Genomic DNA, 27058 nt, shown 5'->3' with positions numbered 1-27058 from the left:
TCTGAACCTTTCTTTGATAGATAAAATTCTTAAAATTCCTAATTAGAGTTACTGATCTATATTATTTCATAGCCATATATGTTACATGGTATTTGGTTGGATATTACTGACCCTAAGAAAATTAAAGGTAATTTCAGAGTTCCAGATATTTTTGTTTATTATTTGTGTAAAAAAAATATAAAACCAAATTCAATGGTATATTATTGTTGTAGAAAAATTTTGAGAAAGTCCATATAAGAAGAAGAAAATAAAAACATGTGTAATTCTTACTGTCTTGAGTTAATGATTATAATAAACATTTTGGGCTAAGTCCTTATTGACTGCGCATCCTTTGTTCTCTTTTTCCCTTCAACAAAAATTCTTCAGTTCTGTGTATACTTTAAAGGATTCAACTTGTGGCTGATGTTGGCATCCTTTTTTGTTCTTAGGTTGGAAGTTGTTTAATGGGTCAAATTTTTTCTGCCATGCTAATATACATCAGGACCAGTTCCTGGTTAGCAGGCCTGAATTTTTACTAGTGATGTAATGCCTATAGAACCTTAATGGATTTTCTGTCAATTTTGCTTCAAGAGTACTTTCTGGGATAGAAGTCAAGGGTCAGTTCATTTTCTATTTCTCTATTTATTCTTGGGGGCTGATTCTTAAGAGTTGCAGTTGGGTCTGAAAATTAACTGCTGGTTTGTAAATTAACTAGTAATTATTTATAAAGTAAAAATGCTGAATTTTCTCCCCATCTGTATATCTGTAAAGAATGAAGCTAGTTGAAATTGCTGAGAAAGTAAGTGCAATTTCTCCTCTTTATCTTGCTGAGTTAAAAAGAGATTAATGCTTTTTAACATTAATTATGTTTTTAGATCTGAATTTTTTGGGGGGGAGCCATGCTGCATGGCATGTGGGATCTTAGTTCCCTGACCAGGGACCAAACCCCATGCACCCTGTATTGGAAGCACGGAGTCTTAACCACTGGACCGCCAGGGAATTCCCTAGATCTGAATTTTTAGATCTAGATTATTATTCAGTATTTTAAAAATAACATGAATAACATGAAAATAATCATTGTAATACACCACATTAACAGAATGAAGGAGAAAAAACAAGTTTATTTTAATGATACAGAAAAAGCATTTGACAGAATTCAACACCCTTTCAGGATAAAACACTCAACAAACTAGGAATAAAAGGAAACTACCTCAGCATTTTAAAGGCCAAATATGAAAAATTCACAGCTTACATTGTACTCAGTGGTGAAAGACTGAAAGCTTTTCCTCTAAGTTCAGGAACAAAACAAGGATGCCCACCGTCACCACTTCTATTCAACATAGTATTGGAAATTTTAGCCACAGCAATTGGGTAAGAAAAAGAAAGCAAAGGCAGCCAAGTTGGAAAAGAAGTAAAATTATCTTCATTCACAGACAACATGCTTTTATATTTAGAAAACCCTAAAGAGTCCACAAAAAACTTTTAGAACTAATAAACAAATTCAGCAAAGTTGCAGGATACAAAATTAACACATAAAAAATTAGTTGTGTTCCTATATGGTAATAGTCATCAACCCTAAAAGGAAGTTATGAAAATAATCTCATTTATGGTAACATCAAAAAGAATAAAATACCTAGGAATACTTACCCAAGGAAGCAAAAGATTTGTACCTTGAAAACTAGAATGTTGCTGAAAGAAATTAAGGCACAAATAAATGGAAAGATGTCCCATGTTCATTGATTGGAAGCCTTAATATTATTAGGATATCGATATTCCCAAAATTATCTACATATTCAGTGCAGTTCCTATCAAAATCCCAGGAATGGATTTTGCAAAAATAGAAAAATCTATCTTAAAATCATATGGAATCTTACTGGACTCTGAATGGCCAAAACAATCTTGAAAAAGAAGAACAAAGAAGTCTTATACTTTCTGATTTCAAAACTTACTACAAAGCTACAGTAATCAAAATGTGTGGTACCAACGTAAAGACAGATATATAGAGAGACATATACACACAATAGAGAGCCTTAAAAGAAAACCCTCACTTATATGGCCAAATTATTTTCAACAAGGGTGCAAGACAATTCAGTGGGGGTAGAATTTCCCCAAATGGTGTTTGGAAACTGGATACTCACATGCAAGAGAATGAATTTTTAGACCCCTACCTCATACGATATATATAATAAGTGAAAAAATGAATCAGAGACCTAAATGTAAGAGCTAAAACCATAAAGCTCATAGAAGAAAACTTAGGATAAAAACTTCATGACACTGGATTTGTCAAAGGATTCTTGGATATAACATCAAAAGGTGAGCAACAAAAGAAATAATTTAGACTATGTCAAAATTTAAAACTTCATGCATCAAATGACACTGTCAACCAGTGAGAAGGCAACCCACAGAATGGGAGAAAATATTTTTAATCATATATCTGATACAGACTCTCCGGAATATATAAAGAACTCATATAACCCAAAAACTAAAAACAGCCCAATTAAAAATGGGTAAAGACTTAAATAGACATTTCTCTTGTTTTATACATAGACATTTCTCTTGTTTTATACTTCAGTAGTGAGTAATATTAGGGCCACTTATGATTGGATGGTAAGTTACGCCAGGGAAAGGGATATCCTATATCTACTTATTCCCCAGGTAGTAACTAATGGGTAAATAGTTGTTTTCCAAAATATATCAAGTGAACCACATCATTAGAAATTTGTTGAAATTTCTGTCTTGTGTATGGTGTCATATCTGGATATCTCTTTTTTTTTTTTTTTGGCCACAAAACATGGCATGCGGGATCTTACTTCCCTGACCAGGGAACAAGCCTTTGTCCCGCTGCAGTGGCAGCATGGATTCTTAACCACTGGGCTGCCAGGGAAGTCCTAGTATCATATCTGAAATAAAAATATCTTGGGTTGACTAAATAGCAGAATTGATATAACAGAAGAAAGAGTCAAAAGTTTGAAGACAGATCACTAGAAATTAGTCAATTCTTAGAATAGAGATTAAAAAGAAAAGTGATGAACAAAGCCTCAGGTCTTGTTGGATGATACCAAAACATTATGTCCACGTAACATATATATTTTAGGGCAGAAAAAATACTTGAAGACATTATTGCTGAAAACTTCCCAACTGATGAATGACTTAAATTTATAGATGAAAGAAACTCAATGATCCCCAATCAGGATAAACTGAATGACTAAGTACTGAAAGAAAATAATTGTTAACCTAGAATCCAGTGAATCCAGTGAAAGAATGAAGATGAATAGAGACATTCTCAGGCAGAAAAAGATAGTAGAGTACTTCTAGCCGATCTGCTTTAATGAAAGGCTAATGGAAGTTCTCCAGGCTGAAGGGAAATATGTGATGGATTTTGAGGGAGACCAATAGAAATGGTAAATATCTGGTAAGCATAAAGGACTAATTTTATCCTCCCAAGTGTCCCATTGTCTGAGAGGTTTTCGATGGATGTAGATATAAAATGTATGATGGCTATAACATAAAGAGTAGTGGGGAGGTCAGATTGAAAGGGCCTATATGGTTGAAAGGTTTCTACATTTTATTTGACCTTGTGAAATATTAACTCTAAGTAAACTGGAAGGTTTGACATATCTTGACTTACCTGTGTATATGTATCTGTCAACTGTGTTTGTGCATCTATGTAATTATCTGGTAATCTCTAGAAGAAGAACCAATAAAAATTATACAAAAAGATATAGCCGAATAGTCAATATAAAAATTAAAATAAAAAAGAAAAGTTAAATTATTAAATACTAAAAAATTTCCAAATAATGAGGGTAACAGCAATCAGAACAACAAAACACAGGGAATAAACAGAAAACTGATAATAAAATGGTAGACCTGAATATAACTACATCAATAATTATATTAAATGTAAGTGATCTAAAGTCACCAACTAAGAGAGACTGTCATATTTGATGAAAATATCAAGATGCAACTGTACATTATCTAGGAAAGCCCCACTTTTAATATAAAGGCATAGATAGATTAAAAATATAAGGATAAAAAATATATGCTGTGCAAACACTAACCAAAACATAAAACAGCAACTCCCACCCCTACCCTAGCACTTCGCATTTCTCCTGCAGTTCTTTATCTTTCTCCATAGTACCCTTGTTACCACCTCACATACTATATTTGTTTTTTGCCCCTCACCCTCATTAAAAGGTGAGCTCCGATGGGTAAAGACTATATTGTTCACGGTTGTATCCCCAAGGCCTAGAATAGTCCCTGGCATGTAGTATCCTCTCGGCAAATATCTGTTGAATGAATTTGACTACAGGTTTTTTTTTCTCCCTTGTGTATTAACATGTTTTTGAATAGCATTCTGTAGAATAAAGTTGGGGAAGCCTTGGAGTAGGATATCATAGGATAGGATCTCTGACTTTAGGTAATTACTGAATGACTGAAGGAAGGGGACCTAGAGAACATTTAATCCCTCTCTCCTCATTTTACAGATAAGAAAATTGTAAAAGTCATATAAAGATACTTTAGTTGCACTATTTCGTGAACCTTCTTTAATACTCAGAAGGTTTCACAGAATACTCAAATAATTTCACAGGTAAAGAAATAGAAAATGAAAAGACTAGTTTGTATTAGAGTGTTCTAAAGCTGTCATGTAGAAAGGTCTTCTGAGATATTGTTAACTGGGATTATTGTTGTTTAAAATGTCACATAGTATTTATAAAACATTTCTGTAAATTTATAAAAATAATGCCTTCTACCTTTTTAAGGTAGTTTCTTAGGTTTCTTAGATAATTCATAAAGATCCCTTTTTTTAAAATGGTATTTTAGACTTTATATATATATTTACTTAGGTTTTGATGTGGACTATTTATAAAGTCTTTATTGAATTTGTTACAATATTGCTGCTGCTTTATATTTTGTTTTTTTGGCCCCGAGGCATGTGGGATCTTAGCTCCCTGACCAGGGATTGAACCTGCACCCCCTGCGTTGGAAGGTGAAGTCTTAACCATTGGACTGCCAGGGAAGTCCCAAGATCCCTTTTCCAAAAAATTATCCTGTAGTTAAAACTTTATTTTGTGGCTACCAAAGTCCGTACTATTAAAAGACATAAAGATATATTCTGGGAATGAGAGTGAAGGAAATGGAAATACAGGTAGACATAAAACTGAAATAAATAGAAATAAAAGGTAACACATAGGAAATTCTAAATGAAAAACGTAGATTAAAAAATTCTAGAGGAAATTAGGATTGGACGTCATAGTGGGCTAGGTGTTAGGAGATGGCTCTAGCAAGGGAGAATGATTAGAATTTGATGATACTCTAGATAGAATGGTAGAACTTAGAAAAGTAAAAAGAAGTGGGTTGGGGGCATGATATGAGCACCAGCATAGAGGAGCCAGAGAATGTGCAAGAAGTGAGTAGATCAGTTTACTTTTATAACAACATTGGTGTAGAACAATAATGGTTGATGAGCTTAAAAGGGATGTTAATGCAATTAAGTCATTTGAATAGTAAATGAAATAGTTTGGACTCTTAGGCAGTCAGGGGCTTTTGAGTTTTGAGATCTTTGAGGGGGAGCTGACGTGCAAAGTGGTAGTTTGAGCATATTAAACTGTCGGTGATGTACGTTATGGACAGAAGGAGGAGATTGTTGGAAAAGTCCTCTGTAGGTGATACTGATCTATACTAGGATAGTAACAGGAGAAAGGGATTAATGTGAGTGTGCTAAGAATTCACAACAGGACCTGGTTACTGTGTAGATGTGAGGAGAGACCAAGATAATTTCATGGTTTCTGGTATCTGGGAAAATTGGTGGAAATAGGAAATTCTAGCACGAATGCCATTTTATCAGGACAAATAGGTTTGGTTTTAGACATAGCAAGTTTTGGATGAGAAAGACATCTACTAATGTTCAGTTAGAGAAGTGGAACTAGGGCCTAGAGTTAGAGCTAGAGTTTGGGGAGTTGATCCCTGTAGAGGTAGGAGTTAACATGTTGAGGGTGAATGAAATCTCAGGCATTTCAGAGATTGTAGAACAGTGTAGCCTGAAAAGATGTTGGTGCACAGAACTTTAGTGGGGAAAGGAAGAGGACCTGGTGAAGGGAACTTTGAAAAAAATGGTTGGAGAAGTAGGGGAATCTATAAAAAGAAAGCCGAAGGAGAAAGCATTATTGTAGTTTGTTTAAAATAACATTCATTCTCCACCCCCACCCCCATTGCAAAAGCATTGCATCTTTAATGTAAGAACTTGGAAAATAAAGAAGAGTACAAATATTTAAAAAGTGTTTACAACACCATTAGCCAGAGAAAACTATTGTAAATATTATGTCTTTAAATTACTGTTTCTTCCTTAATATGTCTATGTGTATTTTTATTGATTCCCAAGAGATTGTTTGTTCTTTGCTGCAGGTAGTTGGAATAAATAAGGTGACTCAAAAAGAGTTGTTTGTTAACTCTATAGCTTATTTGTTTCTGTAGCTTATCTTCTAAATATTTAATGTATATAGAATCTATGTTTTTTTTAAATGACTAATTTTTTAAAAGTTTCGGCCCTAATATTCCACTTTTATTCTTCAGATGATTGCAAAAGGGAAAAATGCATCTGACCTGTTTCCTGCTGTTGTGAAGAATGTGGCCAGTAAAAATATTGAGGTACTGTTTTGATTCATAATTTTCATGATTCCTTTTGTTGTGAAAGAATCATATACTTTTTAGTTACTTTGAAACACAACATATGATAAGATACTTGTGACGCTAGATTTTCGATACAGTTACAATGTCCATAATCTTAAATAGGTGATATAGAATACAAAGTAGACAATCTTAGCTTTGGAATTTTGGTGGAGAATATGAAAAGTAAAATTGAGATTAATTCACCTGGGTGAAGGGTGGTAACTTGTTGAATATTCTTAGAAGCCAGTTTAGTTGAAATTCTGCTCTAGGGACTTAATTTTAAGATATCATTATGTCCAGTGAAACAGACCTAAATTCCTGCAGTATCAGGGCAGGGATTGAACCCAGGTGTTGTAACTCCAAATCTAGTGCGCTTCCTGGAGCATCTTAGTTCTGATAGACCTTGCCTCAGTATAGTAGGATGTGAGCAGAAGGCAGGATGTAGTGGGAACCTTCAATTACTGGTCCCTGTATAGGCTTGTACATGGAATTTGAAACAGAGGAATTCACAGAACTTTGAGGCCACCGTAATTAATGTTAGGTCAAATGGACTAATGACTTCTAATAGAGTGCAGAAGAAAAATAGGAGCCAGTGTAGAAACCATTGAGAAAGATGAGTAGTATGAAAAGTTCAATGAAGAGAATTAGAGATTAATGTGAGCAAATGCCTTGTATTTCAAAAGAACAGAAGGTTGTAATGAAGATTGAATGGCCACATCTGTCATGAGTGTCAACTTCAACTGATGTTGGTAGTGATTGTCTGGGGGTATGTTGGGAGTGTTTGTTTTTGAGGAGGGTGTGTTTACTAGGAAGTAGTAGGAGCTAGTGATATCTGCACGAGAATGAAAATGCCAGCACACATGTTTCCTATTTGCCCATACTAGCAACTGTGAGCATCAAGAAATAAGCCTAGTCCTCTTTTTCAGTCTGGTAAATTTGGGAGAAGCAGCAGTCTCCATTGACGAATATTTTCAAGGACCTGGTGACATCAGGGCAGGATGTTTTAGGTGGAGGGAAATGGAGTATAAGTAGTAGAAATTAAAGATAAAGGGAAGTTTTTTCACTTATAATCTAGTATTATTAATATTACTCTTGAAGCTGTACCTCTGTTTATTCTGTAGGTGCTTGCTCTAGGGGCTACAATGTATATATCTAACTTACTACAGTCTACCACTAGTATTTACATATACATTTTTAAGTTATCACAGTCTAGTTTCAAATAATTATACCCCTTCATATATTCTTACATCAGTAAATTTCTATTTGCTCCCTCCAGTCTGTTCCCATTTTATGCATTTTACTTCTAAATATGCTAAAGCACCCTAAATACATGGTTATAATTTTTACTTTAAAGAATCAGTCATCTTTTTAAAAGATTATCAAAGCATAAATAACATGTTATAGACTTCTCGCTTTTAAAGTGTACAGTTCAGTGATGTGTAGTGTATTCACAGAATTGTGCAATCATCACCACCATCTAATTCCACAACACTTTTATCACCTCAACAAGGAACGTTATATTCATTAGCAGTTACTCCACAACACCCCCTCGCCCCAGGCAACCATTAATTTACCTTTTGTCTCCATGGATTTGCCTACTCTGGGCATTGCATATAAATTGAGTTATACAGTATGTGCTTTTGTGTCTGACTTCTTTCACATAGCATAATGTTTTCAAGGTTCATCCATGTCATAGTATGCATCATTACTCTATTGCTCCTTTTTTGCTGAATAATATTCTATTGTATGGGTATACTGCATTTTGTTTATTCATCAGCTGATGGACATTTGGGTTGTTTCCACTTTTTGGCTCTTGTCAGTAATGTTGCTGTAAACATTCTGTACAAGTTTTTGTGTGCACGTATGTGTTCACTTCTTTTGCATATATACCTTGGAGTGATATTGCTAAGTCATAAAATAACTTTGTGTTTAACATTTTGAGGAACTTCAAAACTGTTTTCCACAGCAGCTGTAACCATTTTATGTTTCCATCAGCAATGTATGTGAGTTCTGGTTTCTCCACATCCTCACCAACACTTATTTTCCTTTTAGTAAAAAAAAAATTATTGTCTGTCTTTTAGATTGTATACTGTAGTGGGTGTGAAGTGGTATCTCATTGAAATTTTGATTTACATTTCCTTAATAGAAAATTGTTGAGAATCTATTGGCCAGTTGTATATCTTCTTTAGAAAAATATCTATTCAGATCCTTTTCCCATTTTATAATTGGGTTGTTGGTCTTTTTATTGTGTATTTTTAACAGTTTTTTATGTATTCTGAATACTAGACCCTTATCTGATGTATGATTTGCAAATATTTTTCTCCTGTTTTGTGGGTTATCCCTTTTATTTTCTTGATAATGCCCTTTGAAGCACAGAAGTTTTTAATTTTGATGACAACTATTGAGATATATATATATATATATATATATATTTGCTGATGCTTTAGATGTCATATCTAAGAAACTGATGCTTAATTCAAGGTCACAAAGATTTACACTTGTCTTTTTTTTCTAAGAGTTTTATAGTTTTAGCTTTTATATTTAGGACTGTGATCTATTTGGGGTTAATTTTTGTGTATGGTGTCTTCATGCAACTACTGATCTGCCTTCTGTCAGTATAGTTTTGTTGTTTCTAGAATTTTTTATAAATCAAATCATACAGTATAGAAGCTGTTGTGTTTGACTTCTTTTACTTAGGCTACTGAGTTTCATCTCTGCTGTTTCATGTATTCATGTTTTGTTCCTTTTTTTGCTATAATATGGATATTTCACAGTTTTTTAATTTACCAGTTGAAATACACTTGGATCAAATAAAATGCTATTTATGGGCATGTATTTTAATTTTTCTTGGGTAAGTACCTAGGCTTAGTTGTGTTGCATTGTCTGGGAAGAGTATGTTTAATTTTTAGAAAATAGTACCATGTAGTTTTCCAAAGTGGCTGTGCCCTTTGCATTCCCACCAGGAATGTGTGGAGTTCCAGTCAGTTCATATCCCTTTCAACACTTGATCTTGTTAGAGTCTGACTTCAGCCATTTTGGTGGATGCATAATGGTGTTTCATTGTGCCTTTAATTGCATTTTCCTGATACTTAGTGGTGTTGAGCATCTTTTCATGATCTTTTTGATCAGTCATAAATCTTCTCTAAAATATCTGTTCAGATCTTTAACCTATTTTTAATTTTTTTGTCTAGAGTATAAAAATTCTTTATATATTCTGGTACAAGCCTTTTGTCAGATTGATGGTTATTTACTATTATTTATTTTTTCCTAGTCTGTAGCTTGCCTTTTTGTTTTATTAATGTCTTTCAAAGAATAAACGTTTGATTTGATAAAGTACATTTTATCAGTTTTCTTAGTTATACTTGAGGCTTTTTTGTGACCTGCTTGATAAATCTTTGCCTAACCTAATGTTATGAAGATTTCTCCGAGTTTGTTCTAAAAGTTTAAAAAGTTTTAGCTATTAAATTTTGCACTATGATCCATGTCAGGGGAGAATCCCAAGACTACCCACAGGTTCCCTCATTCTTTGGGCTAATCCACAGGATCTCAGGTTATAGATAGATTCATAGCTATGACTTATTACACTGAAAGATGCACAACAAAAATTAGGTACTGAAAGAGGTGCATGAAGTGAAGTCCAGAGAAAACCAGATGCAAGCTTCTAAGAAGCCTCCCCAGTGATTTTCCCTGTGACATTCGATTCCTCCAGCATCACCTCTGACAAAATGTGTGAAGTGTTGTCTACTAGGAAAGTTCTTAAGGGACTCAGTGCCCAAGTCTTTATTGGGGGCTGCTCGTGTACCCATTAACTGCCTAGCACATTCCAGAATTGGAATGTTAAACCATATTGTTTTATGTAAACATAAAACCATATCCAGCATAAACCATATTGTTTTTATGTAAACCATCCTTATCAGTTAGGGAATGGTGGCAATACCTCTGAAGTTCAAGTTCCCAGACAACAGTCAAGGCCAACTTTATAAGTAGGCTTTCTAAGGATAGCAATCTCTGGCCTACTGTGTTAAATCTTTACTACAGAATACATTTCAAATCAGATTTTAAAAAATTAAAGTATAATTGACTTACAATATAAAATTATTTTCAGGTGTACAGCATCACGATTCGATATTTTTATACATTACAAAATGATCTCGACAATAAAGTCTAAATACCATCTGTTGCCATACAAAGTTATTACAGTATTATTGACTATATTCCCTATGCTGTACATTACATGACTTATTTATTTTATAACTGAAGTTTGTACCTCTTAATCTCCCTCACCTATTTCACTCATGCCCCTGCCCCTTTCCCCTCTGGCGACCACCAGTTTGTTCTCTGTATCTGTGAGTCTCTTTCTGTTCTGTTTGTCCATTTGTTTTGTATTTAGATTCCTTATATATAAGTGAAATCATATGGTATTTATCTTTCTTTGTCTGACTTATTTCATTTAGCACAATACCTTCTGGATCCATACATGCTATTGCAGATGTCGAGATTTCATTCTTTTTTATGGCTAATATTCCATTGTGTGTGTGTGTGTGTGTGTACACACCACATCTTCTTTATTCATTCATCTATCGATGGATACTTAGGTTGCTTCCATATCTTAGCTATTGTAAATATGCTGCAATGAATATAGGGATCATGTATTAATATCTTTTTGAATTGGTGTTTTTGTTTTCTTCGAATGTATACCTAAGAGTGGGATTGCTGGATTGTATGGTAGTTCTATTTTTAATTTTCTGAGGAACCTACATTCTGTTTTCCACTGTGGCTGCACCAACTTACAATCCCACCAACAGAGCACAAAGGTTCCCTTTTCTCCACATCCTCACCAATACTTGTTACTTGCTGTCTTCTTTTTTTTTTTAAGTTTATTTATTTATTTATTTATGGTTGTGTTGGGTCTTTGTTGCTGGGCACTGGCTTTCTCTAGTTCTGGTGAGTGGGGGCTAATCTTCATTGTAGTGCATGCCGTGGCTCACGGGCCCAGCCGCTCCGCAGCATGTGGGATCTTCCCGGACCGGGGCACGAACCCGTGTCCCCTGCACCGGCAGGCGGACTCTCAATCACTGCGCCACCAGGGAAGCCCTCTCTGTCTTTTTGATAATAGTCATTCTGACACGTGTGAGGTAATAACTCATTGTGATTTTAATTTGCATTTCCCTGATGATTAGTGATGTTGAGCATCTTTTCATGTGCCTGTTGGCCATCTGTAGGTCTTTGAAAAATGTCTATTCAGGTCCTCTGCCCATTTTTTATTTGGATTGTTTGTATTTTTTTGATGTTGAGTTCTGTGAGTTCTTTATATGTTTTTGATATTACCCCCTTATCAGTTATATCATTTGCAAATATCTTCTCCCATTCAGTAGGTGGCTTTTTTGTTTTGTTGATAGTTTCCTTTGCTGTACAAAAGCTTTTTAGTTTGATGTAGTCCCATTTGTTTATTTTTGCTTTTGTTTCCCTTGCCTGAGGAGACATGTCCAAAAAATATTGCTAAGATCTATGTCAAAGAGCAATACTTACACTTTCTTCTAGGAGTTTTATGGTTTCAGGTCTTAAATGTAAGCCTTTACTCCATTGTGAGTTTCTTTTTGTATATGGTGTGAGAAAGTAGTTCAATTTAATTCTTTAGATTGTAACTGTCCATTTTCTGAACACCATTTATTGAAGAGGCTGTCTTTTCCCCATTGTGTATTCTTGCCTCCTTTGTCATAGATTAATTGACCATATAATGGTGAGTTTACTTCTGGGCTCTTTATTGTGTTCCATTGATTTAGGTGTCTGTTTTTGTGCCAGTACTATACTGTTTTGGTGACTGTAGCCTTGTAGTATAGTTTGAAATCAGGGAGCGTGATACCTCCAGCTTTATACTTCCTCAAGATTGTTTTGGCTGGGTCAAATTAGATTTTGTGTGTGGTATGAGGTAAGATTTACAATTCATTTTTTTCTCAGATATTCAGTTATTCTGTCACCATTTATAAAGAAGGCTATATCTTTTTCCAGTTGAATTACCTTGCCACTTTTGTGAAAAAATTTTGGCCATATAAGTGCAAGCATATTTCTGGACTCTGTTCTGTTCCATTGATCTATATGTGCGTCCTTGTGCCTATACTACACTGTCTTGTAGCCTTACAGTAAGTCTTGAAGTGAGGTAGTATAAGCACTCCAGTCTTGTTCTGTTTTCAGCCTTGTTTTGACTAATCTGGGTCTTTTGTCTTTCTGTTAAAGTGTTAAAATCAGCATGCCAATTTCTCCAAAAGCCTGTTAACTTTGATTTTGTTTACAGTGAGTTTGTAGATCAGTTGGAGGGAATTGCCACCTCCACCATATAAGTCTTCCAGTCCTTGAATATGGTCTTCTGTAATTTCCCTTTGTAGTGTTTTATAGGTTTTGGTGTACAAGTTTTGAACATTTTGCACATCAATTTAGTTTTTTTTTTTTTTTAAATTTATTTATTTATGGCTGCGTTGGGTCTTCGTTGCTGTGCACAGGCTCTCTTTTAGTTGCGGTGATCAGGGGCTACTCTTTGCTGTGGTGCACGGGCTTCGCATTGTGGTGACTTCTCTTGTTGTGGAGCACGGGCTCGCCGCGCACGGGCTTCAGTAGTTGTGGCTCGCGGGATCGAGCAGAGGCTCAGTAGTTGTGATGCACGGGCTTCGTTGCTCCGCGGCATGTGGGATCTTCCCAGACCAGGGCTCAAACCCGTGTTCCCTGCGTTGGCAGGCGGATTCTTAACCACTGCGCCACCAGGGAAGTCCCATCAATTTAGTTTTGAGTAGTTTTTGAATGCTGTGTTTTTTAAAATATTTATTTATTTTTGGCTGCGTCTGGTCTTGGTTGCAGCACAAGGGCTCCTCATTGCAGCACGCCGGCTTCTCTCTAGTTGTGGTGCGCAGGCTCAGCAGTTGCGACACATGGGCTTAGTTGCCCTGTGGCATGTGGAATCCCAGCTCCCCAACCAGGGATCGAACCTTCGTCCCCTGCATTGGAAGGCAGATTCTTAACCACTGGGACCACTAGGGAAGTCTCTTGAATGCTATTTTAAATAGAGTTGTCTTTTTAATTTCATTTTCCAATTGGTCATTGCTAGCAAAATCAATTCTGATTTTGTGTATTGATCTTGTGTCCTTGCTAAATTCACTTATCCTGATAGCTATTTTTTTCCCTGATAGCTATTTTATCGATTTCTTAGACTTTGACACATAAATGATCATACCATATGTGAACATAATTTTACTTCTTTTGTATCCTATATGCCTTTTTCTTGTCATATTACACTGAGTACAATCTATATTACAATGTTGAATAAAAGCAATGATAGTGGTTTTCATTGCCTTGTTCCTGATGTAGAAAGCATTGAGCCATTTACCATAGAATATGATACAAGCTATAGGTTTTTTGCAGATGCCTTTAAGCATATTGAGGAAGTTCTTTTTATCCCTTGTTTGCTGAGAGTTTTTAATATGAATGAATGTTGAATTTTGTCAAATCTTTTTTCTGTAAGTACTGAAATTATCATAGGATTTTTCTCTATTCTCTTCATATGATAAATGACTGGGACTAATTTTTAAATGTTAAACCTTTCTGTTCCTGGGATAAATCCCTAATGGCTATGGTGTATTAATCTTTTAGTGTATTGTTAGAATCGATTTGCTAACTTTTGTTAGGAGTTTTGCATCTATATCTTATTGAGGGATTTTTTTTTTTTGTCTCATCATGACTTTGATTTTGATATCAGGGTAACCAGTTAATACTGGATTTTAAAAATGAGTGGGAGATGGGCTTCCCTGGTGGCGCAGTGTTTGAGAATCCACCTGCCAATGCAGGGGACACGGGTTCGAGCCCTGGTCCGGGAACATCCCACATGCTGCAGAGCAACTAAGCCCGTGGGTCACAACTACTGAGCCCACACACCTCGACCCCGTGCTCTGCAATGAGAGAAGCCACCACAATGAGAGAAGCTTGCACACTGCAACAAAGGGTAACCCTCCTCACTGCAACTAGAGAAAGCCCACATGCAGCAATGAAGACCCAACATAGCCAAAACAATAAATAAATAAAATAAATAAATTTATTAAAAAAAAAATGAGTGGGAGAGTGTTTCTCCTTTTTTCTCTGATAGAAAATGTGTAGAATTGGTATTGTTTCATTCTATCTAATAACACCAAATAATTGGTATTATTTCATTGTTACTATGATGTCATCTGGACTTGAAATTTCTTTTATGCGAAAGTTTTAAATTATGAATTCAGGTTGTTTATTGGTATAGGCCCGTGTGGAAACTAAACTCAGCAGGCTTGGGTTGTGCAAACCCTGAACATTTCCAGGTCTGTTTTCTTTTTTTATTTTTCTTTTTATTTATTTATTTATTTTTGTCTGCGTTGGATCTTTGTTGCTATGCATGGGCTTTCTCTAGTTGTGGCGAGCGGGGGCTACTCTTCGTTGCGGTGTGCAGGCTTCTCATTGCGGTGGCTTCTCTTGTTACGGAGCACAGGCTCTAGGCACATGGGCTTCAGTAGTTGTGGCACGTGGGCTCAGTAGCTGTGGCTTGTGGGCTCTGAGCGCAGGCTCAGTAGTTGTGGTGCACGGGCTTAGTTGCTCCGCAGCATGTGGGATCTTCCCGGACCAGGGATTGAACCCATGTCCCCTGCATTGACAGGTGGATTCTTAACCACTGTGCCACCAGGGAAGCCCTCCAGGTCTGTTTTCATGATTGTTTATTGGTTGGCTCTGGTGAACTGATCTCTTTGAGTGTTCTGTCAGATAAGAGTGAGCCATGCTGTGTCAGTTTATCCAAATAATATATACTAAAAGTGTTTGTAGTAAACACCTGCTTTCCTTATCATGGTCTGGAGCTTCAGTTACTGATCTCTTACTTACTGATGACAATATATGTAGGCATACAGTGCCTACATGGTTGATCCCTAATAAAAACCCTGGACCGTCTGTCTTAAGCAAGATTCCCTGGTTGGCACCACTTTGTACGTGTTGTTACACGTTGTTGCTGAAGGAAGTATTTTTATGTGACTATGCTTGTGGGTGGGCTCTTAGAAGCTTGTGCCTTGTGTCCTCTGGACTCCACCCCATGTGCCTTTTCCTTTTGCTGATTTTACTATATATCCTTTCACTGTAGTGAACCATAACCATGAGTGTAACAACTTTCTGGGTCCTGTGAGTCCTTCTAGGCAGTCATTAAGCCTGAAGGTAGTCTTGGTGGATCCCTAACACAGCGCTATTTAGATTCTCTATTTCTTATTGGATTGTGTTAGTAATTTTTCTTTTAAGAAATGAATCTGTTTCATCTAGGTTTTTTATTGGCATAAAGTTGTTAATTATAGTTCCTTAGTATCCTTTTAATGTCTGTAGCTTCTGTAGTGATGTTTCTTTCCTCTTTCATTCCTGATATTGGTAATTTTGTCTTTTCTCTTTTTTTCTTCATCAGTTTATCTAGAGGATTTTCAACTTTATTGACTTAAAAAAACCCAGCTTTTGGTTTTATCAATTTTCTCTGTTTCCTGTGTCATTGATTTCTTTTTGGTATGATTATTGACTTTTGTATTTATCTTTTTATTTCATCCTTCTACTTAATTTGGGTTTTTGTTGTTGTTTTCTATCATCTTGAGTTGGGAACTCAGATCAAATCTTTCTGTGAATATAAGGCTTTAATACTGTGTCTTTTTCTCTAAGCACTGCTTTAGTTACTTTCCTGAATTTTTACTTGATTTGTTTTCATTATCATTCAGTGAAAAATATTTTCTTTTTTTTCATTTCTATCACTTTTAATAGCACTTTACAATTCTCTACGTACTTTAAAAATTTTTTTATTTATTTATTTTTGGCTTCATTGGGTCTTTGTTGCTGTGCACGGGCTTTCTTTAGCTGTGGAGAGCAGGGACTACTTTTCATTGCAGTGTGTGGGCTTCTCACTGTGGTGGCTTCTCTTGTTGTGAAGCACGGGCTTTCGGCACGCGGGCTTCAGTAGTTGTGGCACGTGGGCTCTAGAGCTCAGGCTCAGTAGTTGTGGTGCATGGGCTTAGTTGCTCTGCGGCATGTGGGATCTTCTAGAACCAGGGCTCAAACCCCTGTCGATTGCATTGGCAGGCGCCAATAACCTGTGGTGCATAACCACTGCACCACACCACCAGGGAAGTCCTTTATGTACTTTTTTAAATCCTTTTTTTAATTGAAGTATAGTTGATTTACAATGTTGTGTTCATTACTGCTGTACAGCAAAGCGGTTCAATTATATACACACACACACATAAATATACATTCTTTTTTTTTTTTTTTTTACATTCTTTTTTTAAAATATTATTTTCCATATGGTTTATCATAGGGCAATGAATATAGTTCTCTGTGCTATACAGTAGGACCTTGTTGTTTATTCATTATATATAAAATTTTACATCTGCTAACCCCAAACTCCCAGTCCATCCATCCCCCTAAAAATATTTTCTTATTTTATGATTTCTTTTTTGACTTATGGTGTATTTAGAAGTATGTTGTTTAATTTCCAGATATTGGGGGAGGGTTATCTCATTATCTTATATTGTTATTGCTTTGTAATATAATTCCTTTTTAGTCAGGAAACGTCATTCTCTTAAAATTTTAAGAAGACTTGTTTATAGCTAATCATCTAGTTTGTTTTGGTATGCATATCACGTGCAGTGGAAAAGAATGTGTATTCCACTTTGGGTTGTAATGTTCTATAAATATTATTTAAGCAAATGTGTTGTTTAGATTTTTAAAATGTTTTTATTGACCTCTTGTCTAGATGTTCTACCAATTGCTGAGAGAGGGATCTTAAATCTCCCAATCATGATCCTGGAATTGTTCATTTTTCCCTTTAATTTAGTCATTTTTTGCTTATATTTTGAAGCACTCCTATTAGGCATAGCTCTTTTCAGGTGTTCCTGATGAATTGCCCCTTTATCCTAAAATAAACCCTTCTTTTTCTCTGGTAATACTTTTTTGTCTTAAAGTCTATTTGATTTCTTGTTATTAATATTGTCATTCCAGCCTTCTCATCTGTTTGTATGGTATATCCTGTTTTCATTCATTTGTTCCTAGCCTGTGTCTTCATATCTATTTGTGTCTCTTACTGACAGCATCTAGTTCCATGTTTTTCCCACCCATTCTGTCAGCCTCTGCCTTTTAATTGGAGTGTTTATTCTGTTAACACTTGATGTATTTATTGATGTGGCTGGATTTGAGTGTAGTATTACATGATTTCTTTTTTTAAATTTGTCTCCTTTATTTTTGTTCCTCTCTTCTTCTTTTCCTCCTTTTTATAGAGGAAATCACACTTAAATGTTTCCTGTTTTTATTTTTAACCTGTACTTCTTTGCATTTTTTTTAAGTGTTGGCTGTATCCATTCTTAACTTTTCACAGTTGGATTATAGTTAATGCTGCACTTCTTCACATAAAATATAGAAATCTTGCAACTGTATACATCCATATCTCTCCTTTTATGTTTTAGTTATTATCACATTTATATAAGTTAAAAGCATTACAAGGGACTTCCCTGGTGGCACAGTGGTTAAGAATCCACCTGCCAATGCAGGGGACACGAGTTCAAGCCCTGGTCCATGAAGATCCCACATGCCATGGAGCAACTAAGCCCATGCGAGCCAAGCTCACAGCTACTGAGCCTGCACTCTAGAGCCCACGAGCCACAGCTACTGAGCCCGCATGCCACAACTACTGAAGCCCGTGCGCCTAGAGCCCATGCTCCGCAACGAGAAAAGCCACCACAATGAGAAGGCTGTGCACCACAACTAGAGAAAGCTCACCTGCAGCAGAGAAGACCCAACACAGCCATAAATAAACAAACAAATAAATAAAAAAGAAGTAAGCAAGCATCATAAAACAGTACAGTTTTTCCTTTAAATATCAATACTTATGACATAAAGAAATTAAAAGAAAAAACAGAATTTATCATTTATTAAGATATTTATCCTGTCCAGTGTTCTCTTTGACTTCTAAGGATCCAAATTTCTATCAGTATCATGATCCTCCTGCCTTAAGACCTTCTGTTGGCTTTTTCTGTAATGGAGGTCTGCTAGTGATGAATTCTCTTACTTTTATCTGAAAATGTTTGCATTTTACCTTCATTCCTAAAGAATTATTTCATTGGTCATAGACTTCTGGATTAATAGTTTCTTTTTGTTTCAGCATTTTAAAGATGCTTTGAAGACTCTTCTGCCCTCCATAATTTCTTATGTAAAGTCCCTGTTAACTGGATCATTCATCTTCCTATGTAATTTGTAATTTTTCTCTTGACACTTTCATGTTTTACTCCATCTTTGGCTTTTGGTAGTTTGACTTTGGTGTACCTTGGTGTGATCTTATTCATGTTCATTTGGTTTTATGTGTGTTGAGCATCTTAGTTCTATAAATTACTGTCTTTGATCAAAAGTAGGAAATTTGGGGCCATTATTTCTTTTCTTTTTTTTCTTTCTATAAATTTTTTTATTTTTATTTTTGGCTGCGTTGGGTCTTTGTTGCTGCACACAGGCTTTTCTCTAGTTGGGGCGAGCGGGGGCTACTCTTCGATGTGGTGTGCGGGCTTCTCATTGGGTGGCTTCTCTTGTTGAGCATGGGCTCCAGGCACACAGGCTTCAGTAGTTGTGGCACTCGGGCTCAGTAGTTGTGGCTCGCAGACCCTAGAGAACAAGCACAGTAGTTGTGGCACACAGGCTTAGTTGCTCCACAGCATGTGGTATCGTCCCAGACCAGGGCTCGAACCCATGTCCCCTGCATTGACAGGTGGATTCTTAACCACTGTGCCACGAGGGAAGCCCTGGGCCATTATTTCTTCAGATAATATTTGCCCCCTTCTCTTTTCTCTTTCTGGTATTGAAATTACATATATATTATATTGTTTTATTTTTGCCTGACAATGTATGAAACTTTGTTGGTTTTTTTAGATCTTTTTGTGTGTGTGTTGTTTACATTAGGTAATTTTTACTCACCTGTTTTCAAGTTTGCTTACTCGTTCTTCTGTCCTCTCCATTTGATTAAGTACATTCATTTTAATTTTAGAAATTGTATTTTTTCATTTTAGAATTTCAGTTTGTCCTTTTTTTAGTCCTTTCTGTTTCTTTGCTGAGATTTCCTCTATTCTTTATTAATGGAAAGCACATTTTCTTTTACTTAAGTGTAATAGTAGCTCTAAAATCCTCGCCTGCTAGTTCCAGTATGTTTTTCTCAGGCTTTCGTCTAGTTAATTTCCTTTTCTTGTGTGCATATGTTCCATTTCTTTAGTTTTTCATATATTGGGTAATTTGAGTTGTATCTTTTGACATTATGAATATTAAATTATGTTGATTCTGTATTCTTTTATATTTACTCCATAGGTGGTGTTTTTGTTTTAGAAAGCAGTTATCTTGACAGGGTTCAAATTGCAAATTCTCTTGCTTAGGCAGCAACTTCAGTCTTATATTTTTTGTCTTTTGCTGAGCTGCTTTGAGTCTATTCTGATCTTGCATGGTTCAGGAGTTTGATAGATGTGGGTAGAGATTACTTGAAGAGTAATTATGATTCATATTGTCCTGGTTTTTGTTTAAATTGTGTTGGGTTTTCTTGTGATGTACAATTAAGTTATATGGAATCATTTGATTCTTTCAAAGCATACTTTTAATCTTTAGTAAGGGATACGGAAACACCTTTAGTCTAGACTAATGTAATCCCATTATTAAAGCAATGCCCTTAGGATTCTGCTCAATGATACATGTATTTATGAGATACTTTCTCTCTGGCTGGTGGGAATATGAACTTTTCCCAGCTTTTTGTGATCTTTGAGACCTGTTCTGCCTACTTCTTTCCAGTGTTTTTTGGTCTGGCCTCAGGTAGTTTCATCTTACTCATGTGCACGACAGTGCTTAGCCCATGGTAGATGGTTCTTCTCCCCAGAATGCATTCTCTCTCTCTCTCTCTCTGAAGTGCCCTCCTCTTTGTTATTCTGCTCTGCAAATTCTAGCAACCTTGGCCTCTGTGAACTTTGATCACTGTCTCCTCAGCACAGTGAGTCTTCTGGATTCTGTTTGAGTTGCCTCCCTTTCCTGGTAGACTCACCCTCAGTTGAAGGGCTCACATTGATTTTTTTCCCTCTCTCAGGGTTCACAGTAATGTGCTGCCTGTTGTCCAACATACGAAAACTTCTGTTTCATTTTTTGCCCCTGATTTTCTGTTTCATTAAGGTAGGAAGGGTAAATCAGATCTCTCAGTTATTATTTCTATATTATAGCTTTATATCATAATCTGTAAATATTTTTAAAACCTTAAAATATACGGAATGTTATCAGTCAAATGAAAACATTAGTCTCAGTTTTCCCTACTTTCCATGCAGAATTTTCAGTTTGTAACTGGTGACATAACTTGAAAATTCTCTTCTTCTTTTCCGTCCTTACATCAGAGTTCTGTAATGGTGTCTTGTAATGCTTTATAGCCAGAATATACCGAGTGAGCCACATGTCATTAGCAGTTTTATAGTCAGTACTTAGGTATTTATAGTTTGAAAAACAAGGCTTTTTCTAATGAAAAGATTGCATCGGTACAAGAAAAACAGTGTATAGGGCTTCCCTGGTGGCGCAGTGGTTGAGAGTCCGCCTGCTGATGCAGGGGACACGGGTTTGTGCCCCAGTCCGGGAAGATCCCACATGCCGCGGAGCGGCTGGACCCGTGAGCCATGGCCGCTGAGCATACGCGTCCAGAGCCTGTGCTCCGCAACGGGAGAGGCAACAACAGTGAGAGGACCGTGTACCGCAAAAAACAAAACAAAACAAAACAAACAAACAAAAAAACAGAGTGTATAAAATAATCATGACCTGAGAATGATGGTAGAATTTTTTAAGTGGAGCAATAAGATCAGCCAGGTCACACTTCATTTGTATTATACAAACACAAGGTTGATATGATGTAGACTCTAAGCTATTATTTTTACACTGTGAAGTAGATTGGGTGTTACTGTGTCTCATATAAGGAAAATGAGTAGTTTAAATAATCTTGCATTTGTATGTTCAAAATCTGGAAAAGTACACTGAAGTATATGTTATACAGTTTCTAGAGTACACATTTCTATATACAAAATGAATTATTTTCCTATCATAACTTTTTTATTAGAATAATTTATATTATAGAATTTTAAAGATATGTACTTTAAAACTACTTTTTAGATACATTTTAAAGTACACTTCATTTTTTTTGTTAGATAGTAAGTACATTACATATTTCAAATAGGTGAATTTTGTTGCCAAAATGAATAGGCATTATAAAGTGAATTTGACTAACTTGGGTAAATTAAAATCAAAACACTTGTACACTTATTGTCAACTTAGGAACTAAGATAAATTAATATTGGATTTAAATAACTTGATAAACCATCCTTTCTAAGATTCTAATTAATGGGAGAAGTCTAGACTGCACATGTAATCTTATAGTATTTGCAAAGTTTACTTATGATTAATTTAGTAGATACTTATTAAGCACTATTTATGTGCTTGTTACCATGTAAATATAATTGAGTTATTTGTAGTGAGGTGGATGGACCTAGAGACTTGTCATACAGAGTGAAGTAAGTCAGAAAGAGAAAAACAAATACCATATGCTAACACATATGTATGGAATCTTAAAAAAAAAAAATGGTTCTGAAGAACCTAGGGGCAGGACAGCAATAAAGACGCAGACATAGAGAGTGGACTTGAGGACACCGGGAGGGGGAAGGGTAAGCTGGGGCGAAGTGAGAGAGTGGCATGGACATATATACACTACCAAATGTAAAATAGGTAGCTAGTGGGAAGCAGCTGCATAGCTCAGAGAGATCAGCTCGGTGCTTTGTGTCCACCTAGAGGGGTGGGATAGGGAGGGTGGGAGGGAGACGCAAGAGGGAGGAGATATGGGGATATATGTATATGTATATCTGATTCACTTTGTTATAAAGCAGAAACTAGCACACCATTGTAAAGCAATTATACTCCAATAAAGATGTTAAAAAATAAATAAAATAAAAAGTTTATTAAAAATATATAATTCTGAATTGATAGTTCAGTTAAACTGTCTTTGACTTGTTATGGCCATGATATCTGAGCTTCTAATTGGATATGTACATTAGTTTTATGGCCTCTGGTATAAGAAAGTTCAAGTAGCTGAAAAAGAAAAATCAAGATTTCACTTAGAAAATTTGTGAGCTGTAGGTAAAGCTTGTCTTAGCGTTACTGGGAATACAGTCTGTCAGTAGCAACAATGATTGCTAACACTTAAAAAATGCCGTCTGTGCTAGGTTGTTAACGCCTTATATCAACTCATTTTATCCTCACAAATAACCCTGTGAAGTAGGTTCTTTCATTTTCCATATTTTCCATATGAGGATAAGGTAGCAGTGAGGTTAGATTATCTGACCAAGGTCACACAGCTACTATGTGGCAGTCAGAATCCAAAGCCAGGTATCTTGGCTTCAGAAATCATTTTAGGTCATTCCCCTTTTAGAGCCATCCTTCCTGTTTGATTCCTTCCTCCTCTTTCTTCTTTAGTGTCTTTGACTTCTTATCATCATCTGGTATTAGCTATCCTTTGGAGGTATCTGGCATTGTTATAATTTTTTTAACTTTATTTTATTGAAGTATAATTGATTTACAATGTGTTAATTTCTGCTGTACAGCAACATGATTCAGTTATACATATGTATATATATTTTTTCATATTCTTTCCCATTATGGTTTATCACAGGATATTGAATATAGTTCCCTGTGCTGTACAGCAGGACCTTGTTGTTTATCCATACTGTATAACAGTTTGTATCTGCTAATCCCAAACTCCCAATCCATCCCTTCCCCTCTCCCCTCCCATTTGGCAACCACAGGTCTGTTCTTTATGTCTGTGAGTCTCTTTCTGTTTCATAAGTTCATTTGTGTCACATTTTGGATTCCACATGTAAGTGACATCATATGGTATTTGTCTTTCTCTTTATGATTTACTTTACTTAGTATCATAATCTCTAGATCCATTCATGTTGCTGCAAATGGTATTATTTAATTCTTTTTTATGGCTGAGTAGTATCCCATTGTATATACCTACAACATCTTGTTTATTCATTCGTCTGTCGATGGACATTTAGGTTGTTTCCATGTCTTGGCTATTGTGAACAGTGCTGCTATGAACATAGGGATGCATGTATCTTTTCAAATTATAGTTTTGTCTGGGTATATGCCCAGGAGTGGGATTGCTGGATCCTATGGCAACTCTTAGTTTTTTGAGGAACCTCCATACTTTTTTCTAGAGTGGCTATACCACTTTACATTCCCGCCAACAGTGTAGGAGGGTTCCCCTTTCTTCACACCCTCTTCTGCATTTGTTATTTGTAGATTTTTTTTTTTTTAAGAATCAATTTTATCTATCTCTCCATCTATTTATTTATGGCTGTGTTGGGTCTTCGTTGCTGCACATGGGCTTTCTCTAGTTGCATCGATTGGGGCCTTCTCTTCCTTGCCATGTGCAGACTTCTCATTGCGGTGGCTTCTCTTGTTGTGGAGCACGGGCTCTAGGCACGTGGGCTTCAGTAGTTGTGGCTCGCGGGCTAGAGCACAGGCTCAGTGGTTGTGGCACACAGGCTTAATTACTCTGCGGCATGTGGGATCTTCCCAGACCAGGGATTGAACCTGTGTTCCCTGCATTGGCAGGCAGATTCTTTTTTTTTTTTTTTTTTGGCAGGCAGATTCTTAACCACTGCTCCACCAGGAAGTCCCTGTAGATTTTTTTAACGATGGTTATTCTGACTGGAGTGCGGTGGTACCTCATTCTAGTTTTGATTTGCATTTCTCTAATATTTAGTGATGTTGAGCACCTCTTCATATGCCTGTTGACCATCTGTATGTCTTCTTTAGAGAAATGTCTATTTAGGTCTTCTGCCCATTTGGGTATAAGTTTTTTATGTTTTAGATGTGGGTAGATATGACCAAGTCCTGAGATATTGGTAATAAGTTATGCTGTAAGTAGTTCACTCTGGAATTCCAGTCTTCTTGTTGTAAACAGAAAATTCTGTATTGTTTATTATTTATTCAGGGCTGTTTGTAATGTTCAGATAGTTAGCAACAGTAGAACTTTTCTATTCATCTTTATTCTTTACAGTCAGATTCTGGTATGCTATCTAATGTTCTGTAACAAAAATGTCACTATGAACATAATTACAGTAGTCTCTCCTTCCTTGTGGTTTCGCTTTCCACGGTTTCAGTTACCTGTGGTTAGCAGTCCAAAAATATTAAATGGAAAATTCTGGAGATAAACAATTCATAAGTTTAAATTGCACACTATTACGAGTTGTGTGATGAAATTTTGTGCTGTTCTGTCTGGGATCCCCAACCATTGACATCATCTGCTCCTGACATCTAACCATTGACACTGTCATGCTCAGGGATCCAGGATCACCTAGAGCAGATGATCCTCCTTCTGATGTACCATCAGAGGGTCAGTAGTAGCCTAACCCTGCATCACAATGCCTACTTCATTCACCTTACTTCATCTTATCACATAGACATTTCATCATCTCACATCACCACAAAAAGAAGGGTAAGTGCAGTCCAATATGAGAGAGAGAGAAAGAGAGAGAACACATTCACATAACTGTTATTAAAGTATATTCTTACAACTGTTCTATTTTGTTACTAGCTATTGTTGTTAACCTCGTACTGTGCCTAATTTATAAATTAAACTTTATTATAGTGTATATAGAACTTGGTAGCATCCATAGTTTCAGGCATCTACTGGTTGTTTTAGAACGTATCCCCCACAGATAGAGGGGGACTACTCTATTGATCTATTTGTTTTGGATTTTTTTGTTCTTGAAATACCTTGTTAGTTCTTGGAAACATGCTTAATCCTCTAATGTTGTGGGAAAACTGACATAAACTTCTTAAAATTTGTGTTCAGAATTGATTGATATTTCATTGTTATCAAGTACAAAATTTCATTTTTACCAGTACATACTGCCTTAGACACACAATTGAGCTGTACGTCATCTGCCATTTGATGTCAAACGATACCAAAAGTGACCTAGTAAGCCATAGTACTAAAATAATCAAAGGTTTAGTCAATAACTCATGAAGTTTGATGTACTAGTATTGATAAACTAATTAAACAGATCTGCCTGTGTTCTTCCAGCCTACTGGGGCTCTGCTGTGATTAGCTTTACAGCAAGGAATATTGTAACACTGAATGAAAGTAACTGATAAGAGAATGGTGTAGTCACGGAGCTTTAAGTACTCCCATTTCTGATCACAGAATGGTTTCAGGGAAAGTAGGCTTTCTCTGCAAACCTGCAGCCAGTCAGTGCATAGGCCTCTTGTGGTCAATTTTGATTGATTCTTAGAACTAGAACAAATTTAGTGTTTTGCAACCTTCTGTGATTTAATAATGTTATGCTTTTTGCTATAACAGTCACAATAATCCTTCTCCAATAGTGGGTAATTATAGCAGTGCCTGGTAGCTCAGCTGTGGTTTGAACGTTTCAGTGTTCCCAGTATAAACTCCTGGATATATTCTGGAGTTCATAATTCAGCTTTACAAGTTGGCTGTACAGTTAAGTAAATAAAGGTGTTGCTGAGAAAATACATCCCAAGAAGATGAGGGGGTGGGTGGATCCTAACCCATTCTTGTTTCAAAAGTTTCCTGAGAACTGTAGACTGAGATCCGAATATAATTGGTAAAGAGAAATAATATTTTAAATGATAATTTTCTAAAAAAACCCCACAAGTTAAAGACTTTTGAGGCAGTCTTCTTAATACCTATTGTTTTCTCACAGTATGTTGATGTCCTTTTAGACATCTACTTCATGAATTATATCTATTGGTGGTAAGTTAGATCCTAGGTATAGCAATCTAATGGGAAATGTCTTTTTTTTTTTTTCCAGTCTCTCATTGGGCTGTGATGTTGCATTCAGCTGATAATTATTGGGCTTTTACTATATTGCCAGGCTATGTGATAGGTTGTGGGAGTATATAGATTAGTAAGGAATGGTTCCTGTACTAAATAACCTCATGTTCATTCCAAGGTGAATTTGAGAAATATCTTATTTAAAATACATCTTGTGTGTTGATTTGATATATTTAAATTGGTATGAATCAGTCAACCAGCAAGTGTTGGTTGCTTTTTGGCACTGTTGTAACTTAGGAACTTTTTTTTTTTAACATCTTTGTTGGAGTATAATTGCTTTACAATGGTGTGTTAGTTTCTGCTTTATAACAAAGTGAATCCCATCTATGCATATACATATATCCTTAACTTAGGAACTTTAAAATCTGGTTGGGGAGAAAATCATTTATAACTCAAACAATTAGATAAATGCTTCTAAACTGAGATTTAAGAATTTTAAAAATTTATATTTCCATTTAAATATAATCTAAAACATTGGGTATA

The 27058-nt window shown here is 35.9% G+C and overlaps 1 protein-coding gene across 1 annotated transcript in view; it reads left to right on the top strand.

Moving 5' to 3' along the window:
* LOC112406730 (AP-3 complex subunit beta-1-like) overlaps positions 1 to 27058 on the top strand; it is an 82994-nt gene that overhangs the window by 42400 nt on the left and 13536 nt on the right. Inside the window, exon 3 of the mRNA XM_024755672.1 lies at positions 6550 to 6624. Within this exon, the coding sequence (XP_024611440.1) occupies positions 6550 to 6624 (75 nt within the window). The remainder of the gene's footprint in view (positions 1 to 6549; positions 6625 to 27058) is intronic.

The sequence above is a fragment of the Neophocaena asiaeorientalis genome, unplaced genomic scaffold (assembly GCF_003031525.2).
Source record: "Neophocaena asiaeorientalis asiaeorientalis breed wild unplaced genomic scaffold, Neophocaena_asiaeorientalis_V1.1 scaffold37, whole genome shotgun sequence".
Classification (NCBI taxonomy): domain Eukaryota; kingdom Metazoa; phylum Chordata; class Mammalia; order Artiodactyla; family Phocoenidae; genus Neophocaena; species Neophocaena asiaeorientalis.
Note: the sequence above shows the minus strand (reverse complement) of the source record. Positions and strands in the feature narration are given on the sequence as shown.